This window comes from Callithrix jacchus, chromosome 7 (assembly GCF_049354715.1).
Source record: "Callithrix jacchus isolate 240 chromosome 7, calJac240_pri, whole genome shotgun sequence".
Taxonomy (NCBI): Eukaryota; Metazoa; Chordata; class Mammalia; order Primates; family Cebidae; genus Callithrix; species Callithrix jacchus.
In genome coordinates this window covers 142,399,526-142,426,452 of record NC_133508.1, presented here as the reverse complement: position 1 = coordinate 142,426,452, position 26,927 = coordinate 142,399,526, and the positions used below count along the sequence as shown (strand labels likewise).

Here is a 26,927-nt window from a genome sequence, read left to right as displayed (position 1 = left end):
ATTGTAACCAGAGAAATGTTCATACCTAAAATTTGATTTCCTCCCCTCAACACACACCTATTTGAAGAATCTGTCAATTTATAATTGTTCTTCAAATAAATAGGGCTCCTAACAAACCTATAGGGTCTACATGGTCTGGCTCTGCCTATCTGATATTTTGGTATGTGTGTCGGCAGGGAGGTTCTTCTTGTGTTTGTCTTCTAGTTTTCATTAATATCTGTCCCTCTCCTTTTCCCCAACCAATGCTGGATGACAGCAGATCTTTGGTGTACTGCTTCCTGCGGTATCTCTAACATCTATTTAAGCGGGAAAAAGAGTTGTAAGAGGAATGCCGGTTCTCCAGACTGTAGCAGCTGCATCTGGAATAAAACCTCTCTTTAGAATCCTCAAGGCCCTCTCTGTATGGTGTAAGGGGTACATTTCTGACCCTCTGGGGATGATCTCTACCTCACTCCATTCAGAATCGGGGCCGAAAAGTGGTAAGAATGTAGACTCCAGGTCAGAACATCAGGGGTCAAATCCTATTCTTCTATTTTCTAGCTGTGTGACTTAACCTCTTTTCACATCAGTGTCGTCAGCTGTAACATGGGGAGAAGACTACCTACATCTACACACACACACACACACACACACACAGGCACCCTATAATTTATTTATTAGGCTGTCTCTTCCTAGTGGCTGCCATTTCTGTGAAATGAACCCTGGAAGGAGCCTATCCGTCTGCTAAATCACTACTGATTCAAGGAAATACAGTCTCAACTTTTTGCCCCTTAAACAGTTCTCCTCTCAAAAATGAGACTCATGGTCCCTAATGATCTGACTAAAGAATTGGCTATCTTTAGGTTTTACCATCCAAAGACCATAAGAAAACACTCGATATTTCCACACCCAAGTTCTCACCGTTAGCTAGGCCAATTCACTTTCACTAGGCCAGGGATTAAGTCAGCTCCAGATTGCGCTCAGCGCCCCGCCCCGTCTTGCGCCCAACCCCGCCTTGCGCCCCGCCCCGCCACGGTCCCAGCCTGCACATGCGCAGTCGTGAGTTCTGCTGTCCTTGGGTGTCCAGCTCCCTCCCGTCTTGTGGCTGGGGTTCAGGGTTCCTTCTTTGATTGACAACTTCTGTTAACCCTCGCACGTCTCTGGGCCAATTTTTGCTTGTAAGTCTTTCGGAGCTACCTGGAATTCAGATCATTTTGTTTTCCAGTCATTAGCACCGCGCCCTTCCCTGAGTAAAGTGTCCGAAGGGTTGGGGCGTTATGGTGGTACAGTTCTCGCGAGAAGGTGATTTTCTGTCTCGGTATTTCCTGGTTTCCAGAATCCTTAGCGCGGGACGGAAAAAATATTTATCCCACGTTGTGTTGATGCTGCGGTTTTGACTGAGGCTTCGTCCCACGAGTTCTGTTTTGCTTCTCGAAGGAAAATGGCAGCTCCCGAGCAGCCGCTTGTAATATCAAGGGGATGCACGAGCTCCTCCTCGGTTTCCCCGCCTCGGGGCGACCGAACCCTTCTGGTGAGGCACCTGCCGGCTGAGCTGACCGCTGAGGAGAAAGAGGACTTGTTGAAGTACTTCGGAGCGCAGTCGGTGCGCGTCCTGTCAGATAAGGGGCGACTGGTAAGGGCGCGCCCCACCCCGAGTCTCCCTGGAAGGGCTTTGGGAAGTGACCTGGGAGGGGGAGCGCTGACTGGAGTAAGAAGGAAACTAGTGGGGAAGATGTACTTGTGTGATGGGAGCTTCCCTGTCCTACCTCTTTTGTATCAAAATATCTGCTCTGCAAAGTGGAGTTTTAATCGGCTGGAGTCTAGATGAGTCATAGGACTGCGGAAAAGGGCAAGTGAGAACGACAACGCAGAAGAATGGAAATTAGCTTATTTATATTCCCTTTTTGGATCCATACTGAGAGCCTAATAACTTTTTTGAATTTAGGGTTATTTCTCCTGGACCTAGAGTACTCTTACAAATGCATCAAGGAATTTTTTAAAGTCCTAGTTCATTTGTAAGCCAATGTTAAATCGTTCATCAAAGTAGAAGAGAAACTACGTTGGTGATGAGTAAATTAAATACAGGATTTCTGCTAGACAAAGAAGCTTTTCATAAAAATTTCCCGACGGGGAAAATTCTTTAGGACTGTTAAAAGTTCCTCTGGAGAAATTTACACAATTACTTTATATTGCTATATACCCAAAGATGTTTTAGGTTTCTCTTTATTAAAACAGGAATAGCGATGGGGCAAGACATAGTGGTTGTAAAGTTTCCCCAGGTGATTTTAATGTTAATATGCACCCCAAATTGATATGCACCCCAAATTGAGAGTCACTGAGTTAGAAGAAAGGCCAATTTTGATCAATTTAAGTGTCATTTATACCAGCAAATTCAAAAATAAATTGTATATGGCTCAATTTAAATACGTTTAATTAAGCCATCGTGTATCAGACAAAATTAGAATGTGCGATATAGTTATTAAAGCAATTTAATGAGCACTGACCTGAACCCTTCCTTAGAATAGTGATTCTTTTATTTTTGACTTGTGTTTCTTTTCTGATGGTTTTTTAAATCTTTATAATTTATGTTTAAAAATAGACTTCTCCCATCGAACATTAGTACAAACTTAAAGCATAAAGGAGATAGGGACCTTGAAGAACGAGTTCTCTGTTGTTGAATGTTTTTAAACTGCATTGTTTTATATAGAGGAAAGTTTAAAAGCTTTAGGTCTGTCATAAATGGGGAAAGTAAATTGTTAGTTGTTTAAAAGACCTCTGTGTAGTAGAGGTCTTTAAACTTTTGGTCTTTTCAACTATTTGCGTGTGTAAAATGGGTATGTGCATATACCTTTATATGATAGAGGTTGCATAGCTTTCATTTTGAAGTCTGACCCCCAAAAATGTTTAAAACCACTGCTCTGAAATTAGTAATCAGTTAAATGGTATTGATTTTTCATCCTTTCCCATGATTTTATTAACATGTCACATCACTCCCCTGGTAAAATGTCAAATTTCTTTATGAGAAGCTGAAATTATATTGGAAGTAATTTGTACCTTAACTCTGTTTCAGAAACATACAGCTTTTGCCACATTCCCTAATGAAAAAGCAGCTATAAAGGTATGACTTTTTTTTACTGTTAAAGTTGTCAACAATATTCTCTTATTCAATCTTGGTTTCAAAATGGGAGATAATGTTAAAACTGTGGTTTTTAAAAAGCAATAGCACTTGTATTCCAACAGTTTTCCCAACAGACTACATTTGATTTGTTGGTTGGCAGATCTTGCTCAGTCCATTCGTAGATTATCTATAAAGCAAAATTAACTGCATATGTAATTAAAATAACAATTTCTAAATTATGTAGATTGATAAATACCTCTATGACTATTACAAGGTAAGATGTTTCAAATGTTAAAAGGAGAATATACATTTCTTTAAAATTCCAGGGAATCATTCATAAAAGAAGTGATCTTTTAGCTGGAAGTCTAATGATTAAATGGATTTTTTCAGAAGAAATAAGGGGAGATGGGACTTCTGGAGTTGGGGAACACTAAATAAAGCTGTGAGGCATTGAAAGTTGTAAGTGGAGCATCAGCTAAGTGTTGAGATGGAAATGGGACTTGTAAAATAGATTGTCTGGAAGAGAGGTATTGAGTTTGGTTTAGTAGGTGGACCCTTGAGACTTTTGAGCTGGCTCATAATATGATCGGGCCTGTGAAATATATCTGGTATAGTTTATATCACGGATGGATGTGTAGAATCATTAGAGGTAGGAGACCAAATGGAAGGCTGTTATAATGGCCAAGGCAAGAATAACTAACTGAAAAAGGCAGGAAGAAGACAAAGGAGGAAGTAAGTATGTAGATACTCAGTAGAGATTTAGTTTGTAGGTTTTATAATGTAGGGGTTGAGAGAGAATAGTTCAGGATATTGGCATTGAGTTATTTGGATTGTTATATTAGCAGACAGGAGAAGCCAGAGAATGTTTGCAAAGGTATATAATGAATTCACATGTCATTTGTTAACTGGAAGGGGTCATTGGGCTACTTTTATAGGAATACTTAAAAATACTAGTCTAGAGCTGAGGCAAGGTGAAAAATGGAAAGATTCTTCAGTCATATGAATAGATATGATTGCCCAAAGGATCATAAGCTACGAGAGGAAAATGGGAAGGAGCAATTCAAGTAGGAGACCCCAAAACGAAAATCATCATTGATGCGAAGAGGAGTGTTTTAAGAAGATGAAATCCTGTGATGATACAAAATGAGACATGAACATATCTACTAAAGTCTTTTTGGCATGAAACAATAGAAATGACCCACGTTCTCATTGGTAAAAGGAAGGGAAGCCTTAAATCACATTATATCCATAAATTGGACAGCAACTGTCTGAGAATGATGTCAAATGGTATGTGTTAATAGAAAAGATAGCCCGGATAGAGCACATGAATAAAGTTGCAAAACATTATGTATGATGTAACCTCAGATTTTTGAAATTAGTAGTATACATGTCAGCATATGTACAGAAAAAAATATGTTAGAACTATACACCAAAATGTTAAAAACATCTTGCTGTGAGAGTAGGATTACAGACGGCTTTCATATTACATTAATATGTACTTTTATAATGTTACGTAATTTTTTTTCAGGAAAAAAAGACTTTTTAAAAATAAAGCATATTACGTTATAAATAAAGTATAGTAATGAAAAACACGTTGTTTTAGGTCGAGGATAACTTGGAGGAGAGGACATGGAGCCAGTCATTGTCTTTGGAAATGTTTATAGTGACAGGAAGCAGTAAGAGATTAATGGGAGTATTGATAGGGTTTTTAGGCCAGAGAACATTTGGCCTTACTGGAAAGTGATAGTTAAGAAAACAAAGAAAGAAATGTTAAAGAACAGAGGAAGTAGCTGAGTCAGGTAGGAAGAGTTAACATTAAAAATGAAAATCCTTAAATCTTTGAAAATGAGAACATATGTAATACCCATTTTGAGAGGAAGAAAGTTTAAGCAAGTTAGGTTAGATGACCTCCATTTAGATAATCAAGGCTTCACTGATCATGAAGAGGCCTACAGTTCATTTAGGGTCTTGAAAATTATTGAAACATATTAAAACTAACTGTATGATGATGTAAGGCAGGGATCCCCAAACCCCGTGACACAGACAGGTACCCAGCCATGGCCTGTTAGGAACCAGGCGGCACAGCAGGAGGTGACTGGCAGGCTGAGGAAGCTTCATCTGTATTAACAGCCACTCCCCATATCTGCCTGAGCTCCACCTCCAGTCAGATCAGCAGTGGCTTGGCCCCTGTTGTGAACTGCACATGCAAGGGATCTAGGTTGCATGCTCTTTATGAGAATCTTACTAATGCTTTATTGTGATTCGAGGTGAATCGGTTTCATCTTGAAACCATCTCCTTCCCCCTCCCCCAGTCTGTAGAAAATAAGAAACTTAATTGTTTAATATTTTAGAAGATGATAGAAGCTATGGAAAAAGGACAAGTGGAGCAATAAGATCAGGAGTGCCAAGTGGGCTGTCAGGCTGTAGTTAGGATTATATTTGAACAATAGTATGAAGGATGTGAAAGAAGTTACCTAATGAAATTTCTGGGAGAAGTGCATTTGAATTAGAGGAACAGCTGCAACAGGGGCTCTAGGGTGTGACCATGCCTGTCATGTTGTTCAAGGAAGCCACTGTGACTGGAGCAGACACAGTGGAAGTGATCATTGAATTTGAAGTCAGAGAAGTCGTAGAATCTATATTATGTAGATCATAGTAAGGAACCTAGATTACTGTGAGTGAAATAGGAAGCCTTTGGAACAAAGGGATGACATGATCTGACATATTTCAAAGGATTGTTTTGGCTGTTGTGACTAGACTGAAGGGAGAGAAAGGTAGAAACAGGGAAATCTGTTAAAATATTGTAATTCACTCAAGAAATCATGGTTGCCTTGACCACAATGGTAGTGGTTAGCAGTGGTTAGATTCTTTATATATTTTGAAGATAGAAGCAAGCCGTTCTTATTTTGTTTATTCCAGTAGGTTTTGAGGGGAACAGGTGATATTTAAAGAACTTACATGAAAAAGTTCTTCAGTCGTGATTTCTGAGATTTTGATGTACCTATCACCCAAACAATATGCAGTGTACCCATTGTGAAGTCTTTTATCCCTCACTCCCTTCCTGCACTTTCTCCTATGTCCCCAAAGTCCATTATATCATTCTTATGTCTTTGGGTCCTCATAGCTTAGCTGCCGCTTAGGGGTGGTAACATACAATGTTTGATTTTCCGTTTCCCACACCCCCCATTGTACACATTGCCAGAATATAGCTAAATAAAGACCCTTGAGTAGATGAGAAGATGGAATTTAGTATGTAAGTCAAGCAGCTGGATTTAGATAGGCATGTGGATAGTTAATAGATGATAACAGATGGAACATAGAATTTGTGCTTGCATATGCTGGTAGATGGGGAGTTAGAGTGGGAGTCTGACATTCTCATGTCATCACTTCAGTTGTCTCGAAGTTGGAAACAAGGTGTTAGACTAACAGAATGCAAGCGAAATATTGTGAGGTTAAGGAACAAGGAGAAAGTACAAAATATTTTCTTAGATATTGGTGGAAAAAATAGACTAAGATTGTAATAAGTAATTTTGTGACATCATTAAAGGGCACCCTGAGATTTGTGGTAGTTGTTACAAATTTAAATTGAGGTCAGGAAAATTTGTTAGTTTTCTAGCCATTTTCAGCTGCCTGGGTATAAGCAGAGTTGGCATAAAGTGGGATTTAGCCAGATTTGTGTTTTGCTAAGTTATAGGAAATATTCTTTCAATTAGTAACAAAGGCTTGATAGCCTGAGATTAAAAGTAAATTAGGAAATAGTCAAGGAAATGCTTACAGCATTAGCAAAAAAAAAAAAAAAAAAAAGTGTAAAAACTGGTCTCTAACAAATCATTTTTGGTGCAATTATAAAATGTTTACTCTTGTTCTTTTAATTGAAGGCATTGACAAGACTCCATCAGCTGAAACTTTTAGGTCATACTTTAGTCGTTGAATTTGCAAAAGAGCAAGATCGTGTTCACTCCCCATGTCCCACTTCAGTCTCTGAAAAAAAAAAAAGGTATGCAGATAATACATTCTTGTAACATTTTTAAAGGGCTTTTTAATCAGTTGTACATTTGTATTGTTTTCAGACTAGCAAGTAAATAATTGGAAGAATAATGACAGATTTTTTCATTAAATTTAGTACAGTAAAGCAGTATCTTTATTTCTGCTCCTATTTGTGCCTTAGGAACCAGATTTAATATTACAAGTTAATCAGTGTAAAGTGGGAAGGGAATGGGCTTAAATGAATTCATCCTCAACCTTAAATGGAGGGAAAACAACTAACATAAAGTCTTTGTCAGTGTCATGAAATCAAGACTGGCATTTGGTTCCCAACTGTCATTCTTTGTGGTTACACCTTCACAAATTTGCTTTACACTAGTGGCTCTCAAAGTGTGGTCCCTAGATGAGCTGTATCATCTGGAAACCTGATCAAAATGCAGAACTTCAGCTTTAACCCAGTCTTACTGAATCAGAAACTTAAATTGGGGATGGAAGGGATGGGTAGATGCTCTGGATGTCTGAATTGATTCCACTATTTTATACCATGTAAACTTCAGTTTTATTTTTGGTCAGTGACAATTACCATGCTATCTTCATAGGCTTGCTCTGAAGAGTAAATGAAAATGTGCAGTACTCAATGTAATAATAATGCAGAACAGATTCAGTAAAGGTTAATTTTAGTTCCCTTCCCATTTATTGGTGTTTGCTTGTTAAATGCTTGAGCGGTTTTGTTTTTTTTTTTAATGAAGCTGTTTTTATAATGAGATGTTTGAAAAGGTAATTTATCTGTTCTGTGTGCAGTTTTTCACTCTTTGGAAAGATAAGATCAACTTTGATTCTGTATGTCCTAGGTCTGATGACCCTGTTGAAGATGATAAAGAAAAGAAAGAACTGGGTTATTTAACCATAGAAAATGGAATTGCACCAAACCATGGGTTAGCATTTTTATTTGCTTTTTGTTCTTTTGCTTTTGTTCTGTGTTATGTTATAATATCTTATATTGCAAATAAGATAATTTTAAAAACAAAGGTATTTGATGTCATGTATATATTTAATATGTTGAACAAACATTTTGAGTTATTAGTTTGTCACTGAATTCAGTGCAGAGAAAGCATCTTTAAAATCTCAGAGCTACAAGATAAACCTCTGCTAAGAAATACAGTACCTTATTTTTCTTTACTGAAATCAGAAAGCAAGTTTCTTTTTAAATGTACTTTGGATCTTTTTGGAACAAGGTAAATCTAATAGTACTGTATCATTCGAGCAATGTGTTTGTTATCATGTTACCTAAAATTAGTTACTGATATGAAATTATGAAAACATAAGCATTTTAAATGTTTTTTATTTTATTTTTTATTTTATAGGCTGACTTTTCCTTTAAATTCATGTCTCAAGTATATGTACCCACCACCTTCCAGCACAATCCTAGCAAACATAGTAAATGCTTTGGCAAGCGTGCCTAAGTTCTATGTACAGGTAAGTAGAATAAAACTTTTCCTCAAAGGACTTATTTATATAGCTTGATACTTTATTTTTCATGCTGATTCTCATCAAAGTAGTAATCAGACCAATTTCTGACAGGCAGTGATACAGTATTTTAAATGTAATGAAATATTTACTACTTTCAAGTAAACACTTTTATAAGATATAAGTAGATACTAATAAATGGAAGTTAGTTTGGAAAATGTAATTTGTGGTAATTGTCTGTATTACATTAGAATACAATATTAACATAGAGATTTTTGAAAGAAAAAGTATAGTAGACTCCTGAGCAAATGCTTAAAAATATTGACAGTAATTTTTTTTCAAAGTACAAAGTATAGATGGTATTTTTCTTGTTTATTGTATTTCTCTGTTTAATAATTTTACAATAATTGGGTTAAAGATATAAAATCGTTATAGTAGGTTTTATATTGCAAGAACATTACATACTTAGCATTGGGAATGATTGAACATGTAGAATTGATAAACATTTTAGGAAGGTTGATCTGAGATATGCCCACGCTTTGTTTCACCTTATGCAGAGATTATAAAGGCAAATGATGGGCAGGTCTTCCTTTACACTAAATCAATAAATACTGTTATTGGAAAGTTTTTAGTACCTAACATACAAGATGTTAGTTAAATCATTTTATATGTGAGTTTAAATGTTTTACAACTTTAAGGTCCTTCATCTTATGAATAAAATGAATTTGCCCACACCTTTTGGACCAATTACTGCACGACCTCCCATGGTAAGAAAGCTCTTATAATTTTCAAGTCAAAATTTCTCTTCCTGAATGGGATTTTTGAAGCTGAATTATATAGGTGTTGTAGCAGCCTCTGATGTACATTGAAAATAAGGAATGTATGTAAAGTAATATGAAGATAATAGTAGGACTGGGAACTGGAAGTGAGGAAAAGCCGGAATATGAAAGAAATGCTTTTGGCAATAAAGGCTATCATGTCATCTAGTATGTTAAGTTTTTTGACCCAAAACATTGTACCATCCTGTAAGTTAATTACACTTAGCTAAATTACCTAAAGATTTCATTATTCTGGTTTTGTCACAAATAGAGCTTTATTTGCAAAAGAAAAAAGGGTGCTGATATTTTTACTAGACTTTACTATGCAAATCTATCAGTAATTTAGATAGTAGGCTATACCTGCTCTTCAATAATTGTAGTTATTATTTTTATGTAGTACTCTTTAGTATGTTTATAAATAATAGTGATGCAAAATTATTAATACTTCGAGGGTTTTTATATGAATAGAAGAGAATTTGGTTTGGGATTTGCTTTTCTAATGTTTGTACTATTAACTTGAGGATTCGTTTTTCTTTTTAATCCCAACACCTACTCATTGGTTGATACATTGCTGGAGTATTAATTAAGGTTATAGTGGCTGCTGTTAACAAATGAAACTTAAATTCTTAGCCATTTAATACAATAAAATTTATTTTTGGTTATGTCATGTCCTTTCCAAAAGTAGACCACAGGGATATTTTGCACTACTGAGCTATGTAAAACACCTGAATTGTTTCAACCACATACATGCCTTCCCGGGCTGATGAAGACATTACTACACAATCTACAGATCAGGAAGGAAGAATTCTATGTGGGAGTTTTTAATGGTCTCATTTCATTGGCTATAACTGAGTTACAAGGGGAGAAACAGAACTACAGAGGAGGTTTGAAAATTTAGTTCAGCTGAGGGTAAAGGAAGAAGAGACAAATTTTGTGATCAGCTAGTGATCTTTTATAAGATAAAAGTGGTGTTATATCTTTATAAGATATAAGTGGTCACAATAGGTGTTCCCTCAGCAGAGGTGTAGAATGTGTTAAAAAAATGTAATAGAAATGAGAATTAAGTATTCAAATGGGGTTTGTTCTATAAGTACCTCAAATTGCCATAGTATTTTTGTTTTATTCTTTTAATTAGTATGAAGACTATATGCCATTGCATGCACCTCTTCCACCCACATCTCCCCAGCCACCTGAGGAACCTCCTTTGCCAGACGAGGATGAAGAATTATCTAGTGCAGAATCAGAATATGAAAGCAGTGATGATGAGGACAGACAGAGGTTTGTAACGTGAAATATTTGTTTAGTTCCCAAGAAACCTAGAATATGAGAAAGAGACTCTTGCTCTCCCTAGATTTTGTGTATATAATGCTTCATAATTTTGGGTGATTAGAATTTGTCTCAGCACCCCCAGCCCCTCAAGCACATATAGTAGCTATAAACTAAGACCTAAGAGTAGATACCGAGACCTAAGTGAAAATTTTTAGATTATGCATAATTTTTTAGATTAATGATTATGGTATTATAAAGTACATTAGAGCCTTGTTATTTGTGGATTCCATATTTGCAACTTTGCCTAGTTGCTAAAATTTATTGTGACTCCAAAATCAATAATCAACATGGTTTTTAAAGTCTTTTATGAGAATGGACATTGTGCCAATGTGGTGAAAAATTTGAGTCAGCCAACCTTCAGGTTCCCAGATGAAGTCAAATACAGAGACCCTCTGCCTGCTTGAGTTTTCATAATACAAACAAGTATTCTTTCCATGGTCTATTGAGCACTATTTTTTTTTCACATTTTTGTGTTTTTTGTTGTGACCTTTGTTTTTAAAATGGCCCCTGAACATGGTGTTGGGGTGCTCTTTAGTGTTCCTAAGCTGAAGAAGGCTGTGTTGGGCCTGACAGAGAAAATACATAGTAGCTTTCTTTCAGGCCAGAATTATGGTGGTATTGACTGAGTTTGATTTTGATGAATCAATAGTGTATATTAAGTCAGGTGTTTTTAGACATAAACACATATTAAACAAGGTAATGTATTGATCAGATGATAAGATGCTGTAAACAGAGGCTGGCAGGAACCTAACCCTGAATTTTCCTAGGGACAGTGGTTCAGTATTCACTAATTTAGTATTTATAGTAACCTTAGAATGTAACTATTGTAAATAATAAACATCAATCATGTTCATGTTTTGACAGATGCTTATTCTTCTGGACTCTATTTACCTCAGAATAATTTCCAGAGTAATTCTTTAGAATTTTATACCAAACTATTCATAGTAACTACTGCAGATTAATTATTTTTATTGGTACTTTTTGACTATATATTTTATTTAATGATTCTGATAAAAATAGTATGTTAATAATGTTCATGTATATAAACCACAACCTAGCTTAGAATAGGAATTGCAAAACAGTTTCTTTATAGGTCCAAAGAGTAAATATTTTTGACTTTGTTGTGAGTCCTGTGGTCTCTGTTGTGACTACTCAGTTTTATTCTGGCAATAGGAAAGAATCCATGGATAATACCTAATTAGTTTGGTGTGGCCTTGTTCCGACTAGACTTTATTTATAAAAACAGGCAGCTAGCTGGATTTGGTCATTGAGCTATAGTTTGTTAACCCTGTCTACAAAATTTTTATGGGAAAATGATCGAAATCTTAGGTGACTATGCACGGAAGAAGGGGTATATAGGAGGTGTGAGTGGTTGGCATGAGGCAGAACCCAAGCAGAGACTCTGAGCAATATGAACAAATCAGCAGCAGCAATTTGACTGTCACTAATTGTCCACCTAAGTAGTGGTACAATGTACAGTGTATTCTCTTTCTAATCAAAGTGTAGATAGGGTTGAAACTACAGAATTGGAGTGAATAGGGTATCTGTCTTGAACAGAGGCATTTAGGGAAGCTGGCAGTTCCTGCTAGATGGTTACTTTAACTTGTTGCTAAAAAAAGAATAGTATAGCGTGTTAATTCTTGGTTAATTACTAAAACTCTGTAAACTTCACTTTCTTTATAAAAATAATGATAGTAATTAGAAATGCTACAATAAACTGGCCAAACCTTTTTTTGTTTGTTTACTTAGGTTTCCATTAAAGGATTTAGTGTGGAATTCTGCCAGTAACTCATCTTGAGTCATGAGAAAGAACATAGCCTTTGCATGTACCAAGCTCTAGTTTCATGCTTTTCTGTTTTCTTCAGGAAGTGTAACAAGACCTCAATAAAATAAAAATTATGCAGTATTTTTGAGTATCTCTAAAGTAAAATATTTGAGTATCTCTGAACTAAATCTCAAATCCCAAGTGCTTCAAAGTCTGAAATTTTTTAAGTAGCAGTAAGATGCTACATTTGGATGGCTTAGTGATACTTTTGCTTGTTTTCTTTGTTTCTTTTTCTTTTTAAGACAGGGTCTTACTCTGTTTCCCTAACTGGAGTGCAGTGGTGCAATCATGGCTTACTACGTCCTCAGTTTCCTGAGCTCAAGTGATCTTCCCACATCAGTCCCAATAGCTGGGACTACAAGCTTTGTGCCACCACGCCTGGTTAATATTTTTTGTATTTTTGTAAAGATAGGGTTTCACCATGTTGCACAGGCTTGTCTCAAACTCCTGGGCTCAAGTGATCCACCGTTCTTGGCCTCCCAAAATGCTGGGATTGTAGCCACCCCACCATGTCCAGCCAACTTTTGCTTTCTGATGTTTCCATGTTCACAAACTTTGTTTCATGTACATTATTAAGAATATTATATAAAATTACCTTCAGTTTTTTGTGCATAAGTTTTATATGAAACGTAAATGAATTTCATGTTTAAACTTGCGTCTCATCCTCAAGCGATCTCATAATATATATGGAAATATTCCAAAATCTGATATACTTCTGGTTCCAATCATTTTAAGATAAGGAGTGCTTAACCTGTACTATTCATTTATTTAGTAACTAATTATTGATTACTGAATGTATACCTGGCACTGTTGTAGAGATTTGGTGTACTTTGGTTCAGCAGTTTATAAATATAGACATACACTTTGAATAACTAAAATTTTTCATAAAGTTTTTGGTAACCATGGTTTTTTAAAACAGTTTAAAAATTTATAGCATATGTTTTTATTTTTTTCACTGGGTGAAAAAGTTTAAAGCTTAGTTTAACAATACCCTCCTTCCTCTCTTCATATTTGGTTGTGTATATATATTTATTTTGCTTTTCAAATTTTACAAATGTAACCCTGAGAAGTAGAGCTGGGACTAGCGGTTTCTGAGTTTCTGCTCTGTAAATAATACAAAAATGCCCAGATAAGCTCTGTCCTTAATATTGAATATTTATACTCTTAATGGAGAAAAGCTAGGTACAAGGTGTTGTCACTTGCTCAAACTACTTCAGAACATAGTACAGTATGTTCTCAAGTGCTTATCTGGGCATTTGCCCAGATAACTGTTCTCAAGTGCTTTTAGTTACCTTGTTTATATAATGACTGACTTGCAACAGTTATGCACGAAATGCTTTTAAATGACGTAATTTAGTCCAGGCGCTTTTTAATAATTAGGCAATGAATCAAAATGATTTAAGAACATTAATGTTACATAGATTTTATTATTACATCTTTTTCATCTGTTTGGCATGAAGTCCAGTCATTTTATTTGGGCAGCTGCTTATGATGAAACATACATTTAAAAAATTGATAACCTGTAATTAAGTCTTTTTTTTTTAAAGTAAGATGAAAGCTGAGCAAGGCAATTTAGAATTTGAGGTTTTATCAAATTGATTATCTCTGAATTGATGGTATTTTATATAAGTAAACTTGATGTAATAAATCATTTTATAATTTAAATTATACACCAAATGCAAATTTAAATTTAATAGAAACAGTGGTATATAGCTATGCTTCTAGATAAGGAAATTTTGTTTATCATCTCTCTCCTAATTGTAGAATGAACAAACTAATGGAACTAGCAAATCTTCAGCCCAAAAGACCCAAAACAATAAAGCAACGCCGTGTGAGGAAAAAGAGAAAAATAAAGGATATGTTGAATACACCTTTGTGTCCTTCACACAGGTAATTTTATTTGAATTGTGAAACGAGGGTTTCTGGATGTACTTTGTTTACTTGCTTAATTCACATCATTCTTCAATCTGACATTTGTTTCCTGTCAATGTTTTTGGTTTAAGATGGGCTTCCTATTTGCCAAATTTACAAGTATTCATAATTCTCTCACAGTTGACCAGTGTTTGATACTATTGACTACCTCAGGTCTCAAAACATTCCACTTTTAATTTTACTTTACTGTCCTCTTTATCTCCCTTCTTACTGCCTCTCCTCCATTTTTACTTCCCTCATTTCTTTCTCTTTTTCTTTTTCTCTCTCTCTTCTCCCCCACCCACCTTCTTACTTTTTTTTAATTCTGTAAGCCTCTGTCCATGGTTGTCTTCTGTCCATACATTTATATTTCTTGTTAATTTTATTTGTTTTCATGGTTTCACTTATTACAGTACCAAATCTCTCTCTCTCTCTCTCTCTCTCTCTCTTTCTCTCTCTCTAAGATGTGGTCTCCCTGTAACCCAGGCTTGAACGCAGTGGCATGATCACAGCAGCATGATCACAGCTCACTGTAGCCTCAACCTCCTAGGCTCAAGCTGTCCTCTTGCCTCAGCCTCCTGAGTAACCAGGACCACAGGCATGTGCCACTATGCCTGGGTAATTTAAAAAAATTTTTTTAGAGACAAGGTCTGGCTATATTGCTCTGACTGCCAAATCTCTCTCTCTAGATGTACTCTCTGCCCTAAGCCTTAATATATTTGTTTCCAGCTTCTTATCTTCAGACTCAGAATATCTTATAGGCCTTTAAGATATTATCCAAGACAAAATTCATTTACTTTTCTTTTACCACTTTCTCCTCATGCATTGACAGTTTTGTTAGTGACATCGCTGTCACTAATATAAACACCAGTGTGTTTATATATAATTTAGTTTCTCTTAACTCCATCACCTGATAGCAAACGTTTTTTACTTGAAAGGTACCCACCAGATAAAAATTCACATTATCTTTACTTGGCACGGAGGACCCTCCAGAATGCCTTTAAGTATTTATTGAATGTATGGTAAGGTTCTCTGCTAAATATTGTGTGTAATTTGCAGCATGCTTCTAAAGTTTAATACTGTCTTTTCAAACATTGAGTTAATAGTCTTAAGGACCATAAGCCATATGAACAGATGATTATTGCATTAGCAATTATAATACATGACATAGGAAATAGAAACTAAGAACTAAAAGGTTGTGAGAAAAGAGAAGTAACAGCCGGTTGAGAAATTTGTGAAAGTTACAAGAGAGGAGACATTTGAGCCGGCCTTTTAAGAAGGAGAGGCAAAATTAGGTGGGGAAACTGTATCCCATGTGAATGGAATAATAAAAGGAAAGTTTCCAGAGGTAGGAAAATTTATTGAATAGGAATAAATTTTGAAATATTTGATGATGAAAGGGAAAGCTAGAAGGATGTGAAACCTACCCTAAGTATTAGGCTATGGAGTTTGAATTTATTGAAGAAGCCATTGGAATCCCACTGATATTTTAAAAAATTAAGAATTCCTTTTGGACTACTTTATCTTAAACTTCCTAGGGAATTTGCGGATTTGGGATAAGAGTTAGGCCATAGTTATGCAAGAATGTTAGCAGATATAAGTTACCTTTCCACTGTGTTTTGGACTTTTTTTTTATAGTCCAGAACTTGCCAGTAAAATGATATTTGTTATATACATGTTTGATTTGAAATGTATTACTCTTTTTTCTCTTTGAATCTCCATAGTGATGCTGAACATTAGAAATTGATATAAGCCACATTAAAATTGTCAGTAGTCACATTAAAACCATGAAAAGAAACAGGTGAAATTAATATTGATAATATCACTTACTAATATTTAACTCTATATTCAAAATATTATTTCATCATATAGTTCATATAAAGAGTTATCAAGATATTTTACATTACATTTTCATACAAATGTCATCAAAGTCTAGTGTTAACTGTGTTAACTGACATAGATATGTTTAAAATATCAAACATAGAATGCACTATTTTGCATATTTGTAAATATCCTGGGGTTTAGAATCAGTAGTCATCAAATCCCTTCTCTGTCATTTACAGAATGACTTTATACAAAGTATTAATATCTCTGAACCTCAATCTTTTTATGTGTAAATTAATAATTTAGTAGTACCTATATGAGAACGTTTAAGTTTATTAAACTGTTAAATGTGAATCACTCACTTGATTCAATACCAAAAGTGCAGTGAATCCTTTGTCAGTGTTAACTTGTTAAATTTAAAGTGAATTTGAAATAATACTTTACTCAGGAATTTATTTGCAATTGCAAACTAATGCTGTGATTGTTTTTAAATAGCAGTTTACATCCAGTGCTGTTACCTTCAGACGTATTTGACCAACCACAACCTGTAGGCCATAAAAGAATTGAATTCCATATATCTACTGACATGCCAGCTGCATTTAAGAAAGATTTAGAGAAGGAACAAAATCGTGAGGAAAAAGATCATGGTAAGGTTAATTTTCTTTCAAAAGCTGAAGTGAAATACTTTTTGTGTTATAATTAAGTTTTACATGTAATGTTTTTGTATTTTAGTGTTTGTCAACTATATTTAAAATATGCAATTAGTTCTTCCTCAAAATCATGGAATAGTATCCACTTTCAACTTTTTATATAACAGAAATTGATAGTAAATGGAGAGATCGTCACTGTTGCCCTTTGCTAGTAATGACCTCTAGAATGAAATTTAGTGTTTTTTGCTGATATTCACACTAAAAATATAACAGAATTTCTGTTACTGAGGTTTTCCTTGCTTGTTTCAGGTGGTGGCCTATGGTTTTATTAGTGTAATTGTATTAATGTTATTGGGTAGAAAATAGGCGGTATGACTTTTATGAGTTGTAGACTTAATGTAAATATATATATATATATATATATATATATATATATATATATATATATACTTTTAATCCAAAAGTCTTGGAAGATTGTTTGCCGAGAACACTATTCTTAAGTTTAAAAACAATGTATTGAAATTATAGAATTCTTTTTTGTTTGTTTTAACCATGAATTTGGTATTATAATGGTGTTCTTTTGTTCTTTAAGTCTTTATTTTGAAATTTCTGAAGTAATACAAGTTGATAGAAATGTAACCAGAACAGAAAGCAAAATTGTTAAAACGTTAACACCTCAAACCTCCCTCTCCTCTGTCCTACTACCTAAAGGCAAAACTGTTAGCAATTTGGTGTGTGTATGTGTATGTATCCTTTAAGACCTTATCCTGTACATGTATAAACACATTTTTTTCTCTTATTTTTTTAAATGAATGTTGTATTTTGATGGTATTTATGATTCACTGAGTAATGACTTGTTGAAAGTTTGTTATCTAGTGGGCTCCATGGACAAGTTTGTCATGGTCTCGCTTTTGAACTTTATAATCTAGTTAGGCGTAGCTTACTATGTCAAAATATAAACATAAACTTTACTTTTTTTTGGCTGTATAATAGCCCATAATATAATTTTATCAATATTTTATCATGCCTGTTTCATAGATGTTAAGGGTTGTTTCCATTCTTTTACTATTACAGAAACTATTGGAATATATATTTATACATATATCTTTGAGCACTTTTGTGAATATAGGATAGAATTCTAGTAAGTATTGCAAACATAGTGAGTGAAAAACTGACTAGTTTTAATTCCTGTTTTGCATGGTGAGTGAGAATCTGGTGCTTTTTTTAGTGCCTTTTCAGATAGCTCCATTTTTTATGTTTTCTTTAACATTTTTTTTTTTTTATAAATTTTTCTTACATCATGGTTAGTCACCCTTTAAACATAATTTTTTTTTTTTTGAGACGGAGTTTCACTTGTTGCCCAGGCTGGTGTGCAATGGCATGATCTCTGTTCACAGCAACCTCCACCTCCCAGGTTCAAGCAATTCTCCTGCCTCAGCCTCCCAAGTATCTGGGATTACAGGCATAGGCCACCAAGCCTGGCTAATGTTGTATTTTTAGTAGAGACGAAGTTTCTCCATGTTGTTCAGGCTGGTCTTGAACTCCCAAACTCAGATTCCCTCCGCCCCACCGTGGCCTCCCAAAGTGCTGGGATTGCAAGTGTGAGCCACCACTCCTGGCCTAACACAATTTTTTTTACTATTTGGAGTTTTATAGAAAAAATTTGCATATGCATCTTTCCGTATATTGAAAAACACCAAAGAATTTGTGCCAAAAGGTATATTATTAAATATAAAATAGGAGGGGGGAACCCAAAAACTGTTTTTAAAGGAGAGATTCTTAATGGCTAATGTTAACTCTGAATTCTTAGATATACCTGCTACTGAAGTTGATGCATCCAATATAGGATTCGGAAAAATCTTCCCCAAACCTAATTTGAATATCACAGAGGAAATTAAAGAAGACTCTGATGAAATGCCATCAGAATGTATTTCTAGAAGGGAATTGGAAAAGGGCAGAATTTCTAGAGAAGGTAATGTCATGGAATAAACTAAGCACATATTCCATTTTACATATCTTTGACTCTGCAGAAACTAAACAATTTGTCATGTCATTTACCTTAATTTAAGGCACATACTTAAATCTTTCCAGTTAATGTTTGTCATCACCTCTTCTGTTTTTTTTTAAATACTCATACTTAATGGGGGTGGGGAGAGGCTTTCGTTCTCCTACAGTGTTTCCAGTCTATATTTGGAAAAAATTTTTGATTTCATTCCTAAAATTTTTATGTGGCATTTAAGTTAAGTCACTGTGTCCTACAGGTCTGGAGTTATATATTCTAAATGTAGCTGATAGACTGTCAACAAATACTGTGTCTGAGATACATACAAACCAATTATTTCAAAAACAAATAGTGATTAGAAATCTATGATTGAGTATTTTATATTCTCACATGATAGTTTTCTACTTCCCAAAGACTTTTACTTTTTTAGTACCTTGTCAGAAAATATTTAGAGGCTTTAGATTGCTGTGTAATTTTTCCTACAGTGAAGGGAAATAGACTTCCAACTAGGATTTTTATACAAAACCGTCTATCTTAGTTTTCTAGAACAGACTACTGACATTAAATGGGAGGAGCTGTACAGGGGTTCTGGGGCCATGATTTGTCCGAAATGCCTGATACTATGTTTAGTTCATTCTTGTATTTAAATATGGAGATGGCTGATGGTTTGGAAAATTCACTTTAGGTGAAATAATTACCCAAATCAATTGATAACATATATGCTTTACTCTTTTTTATAACATGACTCATCTTAACGGACCATTAATAGTAGATATTTTATTGGACAAATTTTAGTTTAGTTATTCTAGATGCCTGAAATTGTAAATCAAAAGTTAATTTTTTTATATATAATCAATTCAGATTTTCAGTGAGTATATTTAAACTAATTTGTAATATTGTTACTAATTTTATGGTTTTAACATTTTCCTAAAGCTTATTTTGTCTATTTAACAGTTGTATTTGAATATTATAATTATCTTTAAAAACTTGGCTAAAATATTTTAATTTTATATTTTTGTTTTTTTGTTTCTTAATAAGAAATGGAAACACTTTCAGTTTTCAGAAGTTATGAACCTGGTGAACCAAACTGTAGAATTTATGTAAAGAATTTAGCTAAACATGTTCAAGAAAAGGTAGGTATAAATTTTTTTTCATGTAAATGAAAACAATTTGAAGGTTTTATACTTGATATGTTAAAGTCTGGTGAAACTACCTATAAGAATGTGTTTTTTACTGTGCTTCAGGGCATGTCAAATTATTGTTTAGTATTTTCAGGTTAATTGTTTATTAAAATGATATTCGCATAGCTAGCAGTAAATACTGAGACAGAGTTTGGGGTATGTATTAATTTTCTAGAGCCGCCGTAACAAAGTACCACAAGCCAAGTGTCTGAAACACAGATGTGTGTTGTCTCACAGTTCTGAAGGCAAACTGAAGTCAAAAGTATGGCAGGATTGATTCATTCTGAGGGCTGGGAGGGAAGGATCTGTCTGATCCTCTCCCATAACTTCTGCTATTATGCTGAAGCTGGCAGTCTTTGACCTTCCTTGGCTTGTGGCAACATCACGACAATTTCTGACTTTGTTTTTTCATAGTGTACTCCCTATGTATCTATGCCCAAATTTCCCCTTTAGAAAGGCCAACAGTCACATTAGATTAAAGCCTATTTTAGTCCCGTATGACCTCTTCTATTGATGTATTGATCGACTGATTGATTAACAGTTCTTTTCCCTAGCTTTGTTATTTGTCTTTTTCTTATTGAAATTCTAGGACCTTAAATATATTTTTGGAAGATATGTTGACTTTTCATCAGAAACACAGCGGATCATGTAAGTGACAGTAAATTATGATATTAAATTATGTTTTCTTTTTATCTCTTACAAATTTACCACTATTTTAATCCCAGCATTTTCCTTTTAGAGATAAAAAAATATTTGCAAAAGTTGGTCTAGAATAATCTTTTAGATGTCTAGAATAGGAGTTGACAAACTTTTTCTGTAAATGGGCAGATAGCAAAATTTTAATATTTTTATTTTATTGCAGACCATACTGTGTCTGTTGGAATTACTGAATTTTGTAGTTGAATTCGAAGGCAGCCACAAATAAAACCTGAACAAATATTCATGGCTGTGTTCTAATAAAGCTCTTTACAGAAACAGGCCTTGTAATACATTCTGACCCTAATCTCTCTAAATCCATGGTTCTCAGACTTTAACATTGCATAAGTATCACCTCGAGAGCCTGGCAAAACAGTTTTCTAGGCCCATCTTCAGAGAGTCTGATTTTCTAGGTTTCATGGATAGGACTCATGAATTTGTGTTTCTAAAAAGCTGCTGGATGATGCTGAGTCTTCTGAGGTAAAGACTATGCTTTGAAACCCATTCTTTTAATGAATCCTCCAGGAGTATATGGCAATGAAGCAAACCTTTTTAGATTCTCACTCTGACAGTAAATTGTAATCTTTTAAAAGAACTACATTAGCAAGGCTTCCAGTTTTGTGAAAGCAAAAGAGAGAGTTGTGATTTGTAAATATTATAAAAGCTAATGTGTTTGTCTGTTTTCACACTGCTGATAAAGACATTCCCAAGAATGGGCAATTTACAAAGGAAAGAGGTTTAATGGAGAACTCAGAGTTTCATGTGTCCAGGGAAGCCTCACAATTACGGCAGAAGGCAAGGAGGAGCAAGTCACATCTTACATAGATGGCAGAAGGCAAAAAGAGATCTTGTGCAGGCAAACTCCCTTTTTTTTTTTTAAACCATCAGATCATAAGACTCATTTACTGCCAGCAGAACAGGGCAAGAAAGACCCACCCCTATAGTTCTATCACCTCCCACAGGGTTTCTCCCAGGACACATGGGAATTATGGGAGTTAAATTCAAGATGAGATTTGGGTGGGGACACAGAGCCAAACCATATCATTCCACCCCTCGCCCCTCCCAAATTCATGTCCTCACATTTCAAAACCAATTATGCCTTCCCAGTAGTCATCCAAAGTGTCGGCTCATTTCAGCATTAACTCAAAAGCCCACAATCCAAAGTCTCATTTGAGACAAGGCAAGTCCCTATTGCCTATGATCCTGAAAAACAAAAGCAAGTTAGTTACTTTCTAGAAACAGTAGGGTACAAGCATTGCATAAATACAGCCTTTCCAAACAAGAGAAATTGGCCAAAGCAAAGGGGCTACAGGCCTCATGCAAGACCAGAATCTAGTGGGGAGGTCAAATCTTAAAGCTTCAAAATGATCTTCTTTGATTCCATATCTCATGTTCAGGTCATACTGATGCAAGAGGTGGGTTCCCGTGGCCTTGGGCAGCTCTGCTTCTGTGGCTTTGCAGGGTACAGCCTCCCTCCCAGTTGCTTCATGAGCTGGCATTGAGTATCTACAGCTTTTCCAAGGGCATGGTGCAAGTTGTCAGTGGATCTACCATTCTGGAGTCTGGAGGATGATGGCCCTCTTCTCACAGTTGCACTAAGCAGTGCCCCATTAGGGACTCTGTGTGGAGGCCTCAAACCCACATTTCCCTTCTGCACTGCTCTAGCTTATGAGAGCCCCACCCCTGCAGCAAACTGTGCCTAGACATCCAGGCATTTCTCTATATCATCTGAAATCCAAACTCTTGGCATGCAATGGCAGGCTTAACACCATGTGGGAGCTGCCAAGGCTTGAGGCTTGCACCTTCTGAAGCCACCACCCAAGTTCTATGTTGGCCATTTTCAGCCACGGCTGGAGAGGCTGGGAGGCAGAGCACCAAGTCCCTAGGCTACACACAACATGGGGACCCTGGGCCCAGCACAGAAAATTACTTTCTCCTCTTAGGCCTCAGGCCTGTGATAGGTGGAGCTGCCGTGAAGACTTCTGACATGCCCTAGAGACATTTATCTCATTGTCTTGGCAATTAACATTGGGCTCATTGTTACTTATGCAAATTTCTGCAACTGGCTTGAATTTCTTCTCAGAAAAGAATGGGATATTCTTTTCTAGCATTTTCATGCTGCAAATTTTCTAGCTTTTATGTTGTTTCATTTTTAAAACTGAATGTCTTTAAGGGCACCCAAGTCATCTCTTGAATGCTTTGCTACTTAGAAATTTCTTCCACCAGATACCCTAAATCATTTCTCTGAAGTTCAAAGTTCCACATATCTCTAGACAGGGGCAAAATGCCACCAGTCTCTGCTGAAATGTAAAAAGAGTCACCTTCTGCTCCAGTTCCCAACAGGTTCCACATCTCCATCTGAGACCACCTCAGGCTGTCCATATCATTGTCCGTATCACTATCAGCATTTTGTGAAAGCCATTCAACAAGTCTCTAGGAAGTTCCAAACTTTCCCACATTTTCTTGTCTTTTTCTGAGCCCTTCAGACTGTCCCAACATCTGCCTGTTACCCAGTTCCAAAATTGCTTTCACATTTTTGGGTATCTTTTCTGCAGCACCTCACTCTACTGGTACCAGTTTACTTTATTATTCTGGTTTCACACTGCTGATAAACACATACCTGAGACTGGGCAAATTAGAAAGGAAAGAGGTTTAATGGAAAATTCACAGTTCCATGTGTCCAGGGAAGCCTCACAATCACAGCAGAAGGCAAGAAGGAGTAAGTCACATCTTACGTGGATGGTGGCAGGCAAAAAGAGAAGGCTTGTGCAGGCAAACTTACATTATTTTAAAACCATCAGACCTTGTGAGACTAATTCACTATCAAGAGAACAGCAAAGGAAACACCTGCCCCTATAATTCAATCACCTCCCACAGGGTTCCTCCCGTGACACATTGGAATTGTAGGAGTTATAATTCAAATAAGATTTGGGTGGGGGCACAGAGCCAAATATTATCAGCTAGTATTTGGAGTTAGAATTTCATTCTTTACACACCATATTTGGTAATTCCAAAGTATGAGAGACTCCCTGTCATGCTGTCATACAAATTAAAAGTAGGAAGAAGTAGAAAAGATAGCCTTTTGAGTACAGATAAAGAAGTGACTCTAACTAAATTTTATTTTAATCTTCAAGTGACACCAGTATTTTAAAAATCTTATCTGACCTATTTATTTTTTTAGATCAAATTCTCCATTTATATACGTTAGGGGCAAATACCTCTTTACAGGATGCCAAAATATTTTTTCTTTTACTGGCCATGCAAAATGCTAGGTCTTTTCCTTTGTTGCCATCTTTGAGTCATGATTGTAAGAAAAAGAAAAAAATATTTTACTGTATTTTTTGACAGTTTTTTATGTTGTATTGATTTGGTAGTCTCACAGACTAAATATTAGGTAATATTTCAGTTGTAAATGACAATCTGATTTTTCTAAGTTGCTTTCGACTATGATTTTCTCTCAAAATTTTGAAAAATGAATACACCATGAAATAGATCAGTATATTAGGAATTTAAAAATTTGGTTTGTGTTTCTGACATTAGATTTTGGCTATCTGCTTTGAAGAGTCACTCACTGTCTCTAGACATCACCTGTAAGATGATGGTTTTGACTAATCATTGAGGTTTCTTTCTACTCAAAGTTCTATAATTGTTTATAGTAATATAATGAACTCTAGGCTGGGATTGTGCCTGTAATCCCAGCACTTTGGGAGGCTGAAGTGGGTGGGATCACTTGAGGTCACTAGTTCAAAACCAGCTTGGCCTGTGAAACCTCATCTCTACTAAACATACAAAAATTAATTGTGCATGGTGGTGGACGCCTATAATGCCAGCTATTTGTGGGACTGAAGCAGGAGAATTTCTTGAACCCAAGGGGTGGAGGTTTCATTGAGCTGAGATCAGGCCACTGCACTCCAGCCTGGGCGACAGAGTAAGACTCTGTCTCAAAAATAATATTAAAAGTAATATAATGAATTCTATAATTGCTTATAACTGGCTGTTATCAGCCCTTTGTATTTTTCGATTGTTGGTTATATAGTTGTTTTTTTAATCATCTGAGCAGATAGTACCAGACTGTAAGGAACTCTTAAAAAATTGAAATAAATAATAATTGAAGAAGTTTTCTCTTCTAGTTGCTAGTAGTATAATTTTAAAATCACATACTTTAATGATAGTTAAGAGTAGTTAAAAATATGCCTTCAACAAATACCAGCTCCTTGTAGAATCAATTTTAGTGCAGAACACAAAATATATTTTTAGAAAACTGAGTGATTTATGTGTCTATCAAATGGGGTAGTCACTTTTATTTGAAATAGCAAATTTTTACATTGTTCAACACATTTCATTCACATCATTGAAACTGACCTTCTTTGAATCAAACTCTTTCTTCCTTTTAGGTTTGATATACGTTTGATGAAAGAAGGTCGTATGAAAGGACAGGCTTTCATTGGACTTCCTAATGAGAAAGCAGCAGCAAAAGCCTTAAAGGAAGCTAACGGATATGTGCTTTTTGGAAAACCCATGGTGGTTGTATCCTTTAAATCCATCTATTTCAAAACTATATAATTTTTAGAAGAGTGTAACTGAAATCAATTTTCATGTTACCCTTTAGAAATGTACCAATTGGCATTCTAGCTGTAGATATTTATTTAGTTACAGTTACACCTACCTTAGCTGAGTTAGATGACAATGTTATTTATATTTTTAATAAAGGAGCTTCAGTAGCATGAGGTTGTTCAATATCAGCCAAGTTTAAATGTTTCACTTTTGCAGCTCAAAAGTACATAGTCATGCTAAGAGACTATAGTATCCAGAAGTACATTTGGAGTCATAAAAAAACTATTTCATTTTACCATGTTATTGTAATTTATATTTCTATATGAGAATTTTAATAAGCAGAGTATATCATTAATTAACCATTTTGCTTTTAGTAGTCGTTGTAGTTTGCAAGCTAGAAATCAGCAGGATAGGTAAAGAAGCAAAAGTCCATGTATAAAAAATAATGACTATAAAGGAAAAGTTAATTTTTAATTTCCTCTCAAGTCGTAGAGAGAGGCAGGAGGCACTCTGGGTAAATTAAAAACCATATTCCCAGCAAACATTAGAAAGTTTTTGAGATTTATATAGAAAAGATTACTTGCATATTCCTGAAGGAAACCTTAATTTTAAAATATTAGCAATTTGCTCGATCTGCTAGACCAAAGCAAGATCCCAAGGAAGGAAAAAGAAAGTGTTAAAAATTAATAAAGGTAAGTGTGAATAAAACATAATAAAAAGACAAGACTATTTCTTGAGATAAAATTAAAGAAAAATAAAAGTTTGATAGAGTAGTAATTCAGGTTTCTCTTATGTTCTTTTTTTAAGGAAATATCTGTCTATGGTGTAATTCCCATTAAAGTTCAAAACTGTAACTATAGAATAAAGCCCGTTTGTATTTAAAAATTAAGTTTGGAGACTAACTCTTCTTATAAGGGGAGTGTATGTATTACTCTTTTTTTTAACTTTTTCTGCCTATAGTAAAGCAGTGGTTCTTAAACTCAAATATATATCATAATTACTTGGAGAGCTTGATAAAATGTGGATTTGTAGGTTCCTCCCTTCCCTGAAAGAGTGTTTGATTTGGTAGGTCTGATATGGGGGCCTAGGGCACTAGCTATGCCAGTTTTCCTTTTAATGAGGAATTTCCAGGATGCCAGACATTTAGTGCTGAAATGGAGAAAGTGTCTGGCAAGCCAGGACAGGTTGGTCACCCTTGTTGGCACCTGAAAATTTGCTTAATTAATGACTTTTCAGGTAATTGTGAGGCATCTGATCCTGAGACCACAACTTGAAAACCCCTGTGATAAACACTTAAAGCTGCATTTTTTAGCTCTTAAAATTAACCTGAAGTAAATGTTAAAATAAATAAAAATTAAAAGAAAACAGTCAAAACTGTCATTAAAAAATATTCTACAATACGTATATAAAATTATTAACCACAACAATATAGGTTTGTGGAGTTAAATCTTTTGTCTTTAAAATAATTTTAATGCATATTTAATTTGATGATTAAATATAGTAGAATCAAGCATTTTAAAAGTTAATGTTTGTTATATTGTTTAAGAAATAAGTGGAAATATATTCCTTTGGTTTTTTAATTTAAACTT

General features: G+C 35.1%; 1 protein-coding gene across 9 annotated transcripts in view; it reads left to right on the top strand.

Annotated features, from left to right (window-relative positions):
* Window positions 1–1,032: 1,032 nt before the first annotated feature.
* RNPC3 (RNA binding region (RNP1, RRM) containing 3) overlaps window positions 1,033–26,927 on the top strand; it is a 28,133-nt gene continuing 2,238 nt past the window's right edge. For 3 of the 9 annotated variants that reach the window (XR_013520582.1, XM_035252266.3, XM_017974981.4), the window contains exons 1-15: window positions 1,033–1,157; window positions 1,316–1,612; window positions 3,050–3,097; window positions 6,976–7,094; window positions 7,933–8,016; window positions 8,446–8,557; window positions 9,247–9,315; window positions 10,502–10,644; window positions 14,285–14,410; window positions 16,754–16,902; window positions 18,716–18,877; window positions 19,946–20,040; window positions 20,678–20,736; window positions 25,179–25,311; window positions 25,959–26,030. Coding sequence is in view for 7 of the 9 variants with exons in the window: in XM_035252266.3 (XP_035108157.1) it covers window positions 1,421–1,612; window positions 3,050–3,097; window positions 6,976–7,094; window positions 7,933–8,016; window positions 8,446–8,557; window positions 9,247–9,315; window positions 10,502–10,644; window positions 14,285–14,410; window positions 16,754–16,902; window positions 18,716–18,877; window positions 19,946–20,040; window positions 20,678–20,736; window positions 25,179–25,311; window positions 25,959–26,018 (1,551 nt within the window). In the remaining 2 variants the exon portion in view is untranslated. Of the gene's footprint in view, window positions 1,158–1,315; window positions 1,613–3,049; window positions 3,098–6,975; window positions 7,095–7,932; window positions 8,017–8,445; window positions 8,558–9,246; window positions 9,316–10,501; window positions 10,645–14,284; window positions 14,411–16,750; window positions 16,903–18,715; window positions 18,878–19,945; window positions 20,041–20,677; window positions 20,737–25,178; window positions 25,312–25,958; window positions 26,031–26,927 lie in introns of all 9 variants that reach the window. The other 6 variants (XR_008473062.2, XM_035252263.3, XM_017974980.4 and 3 more) reach the window with 3 other exon arrangements.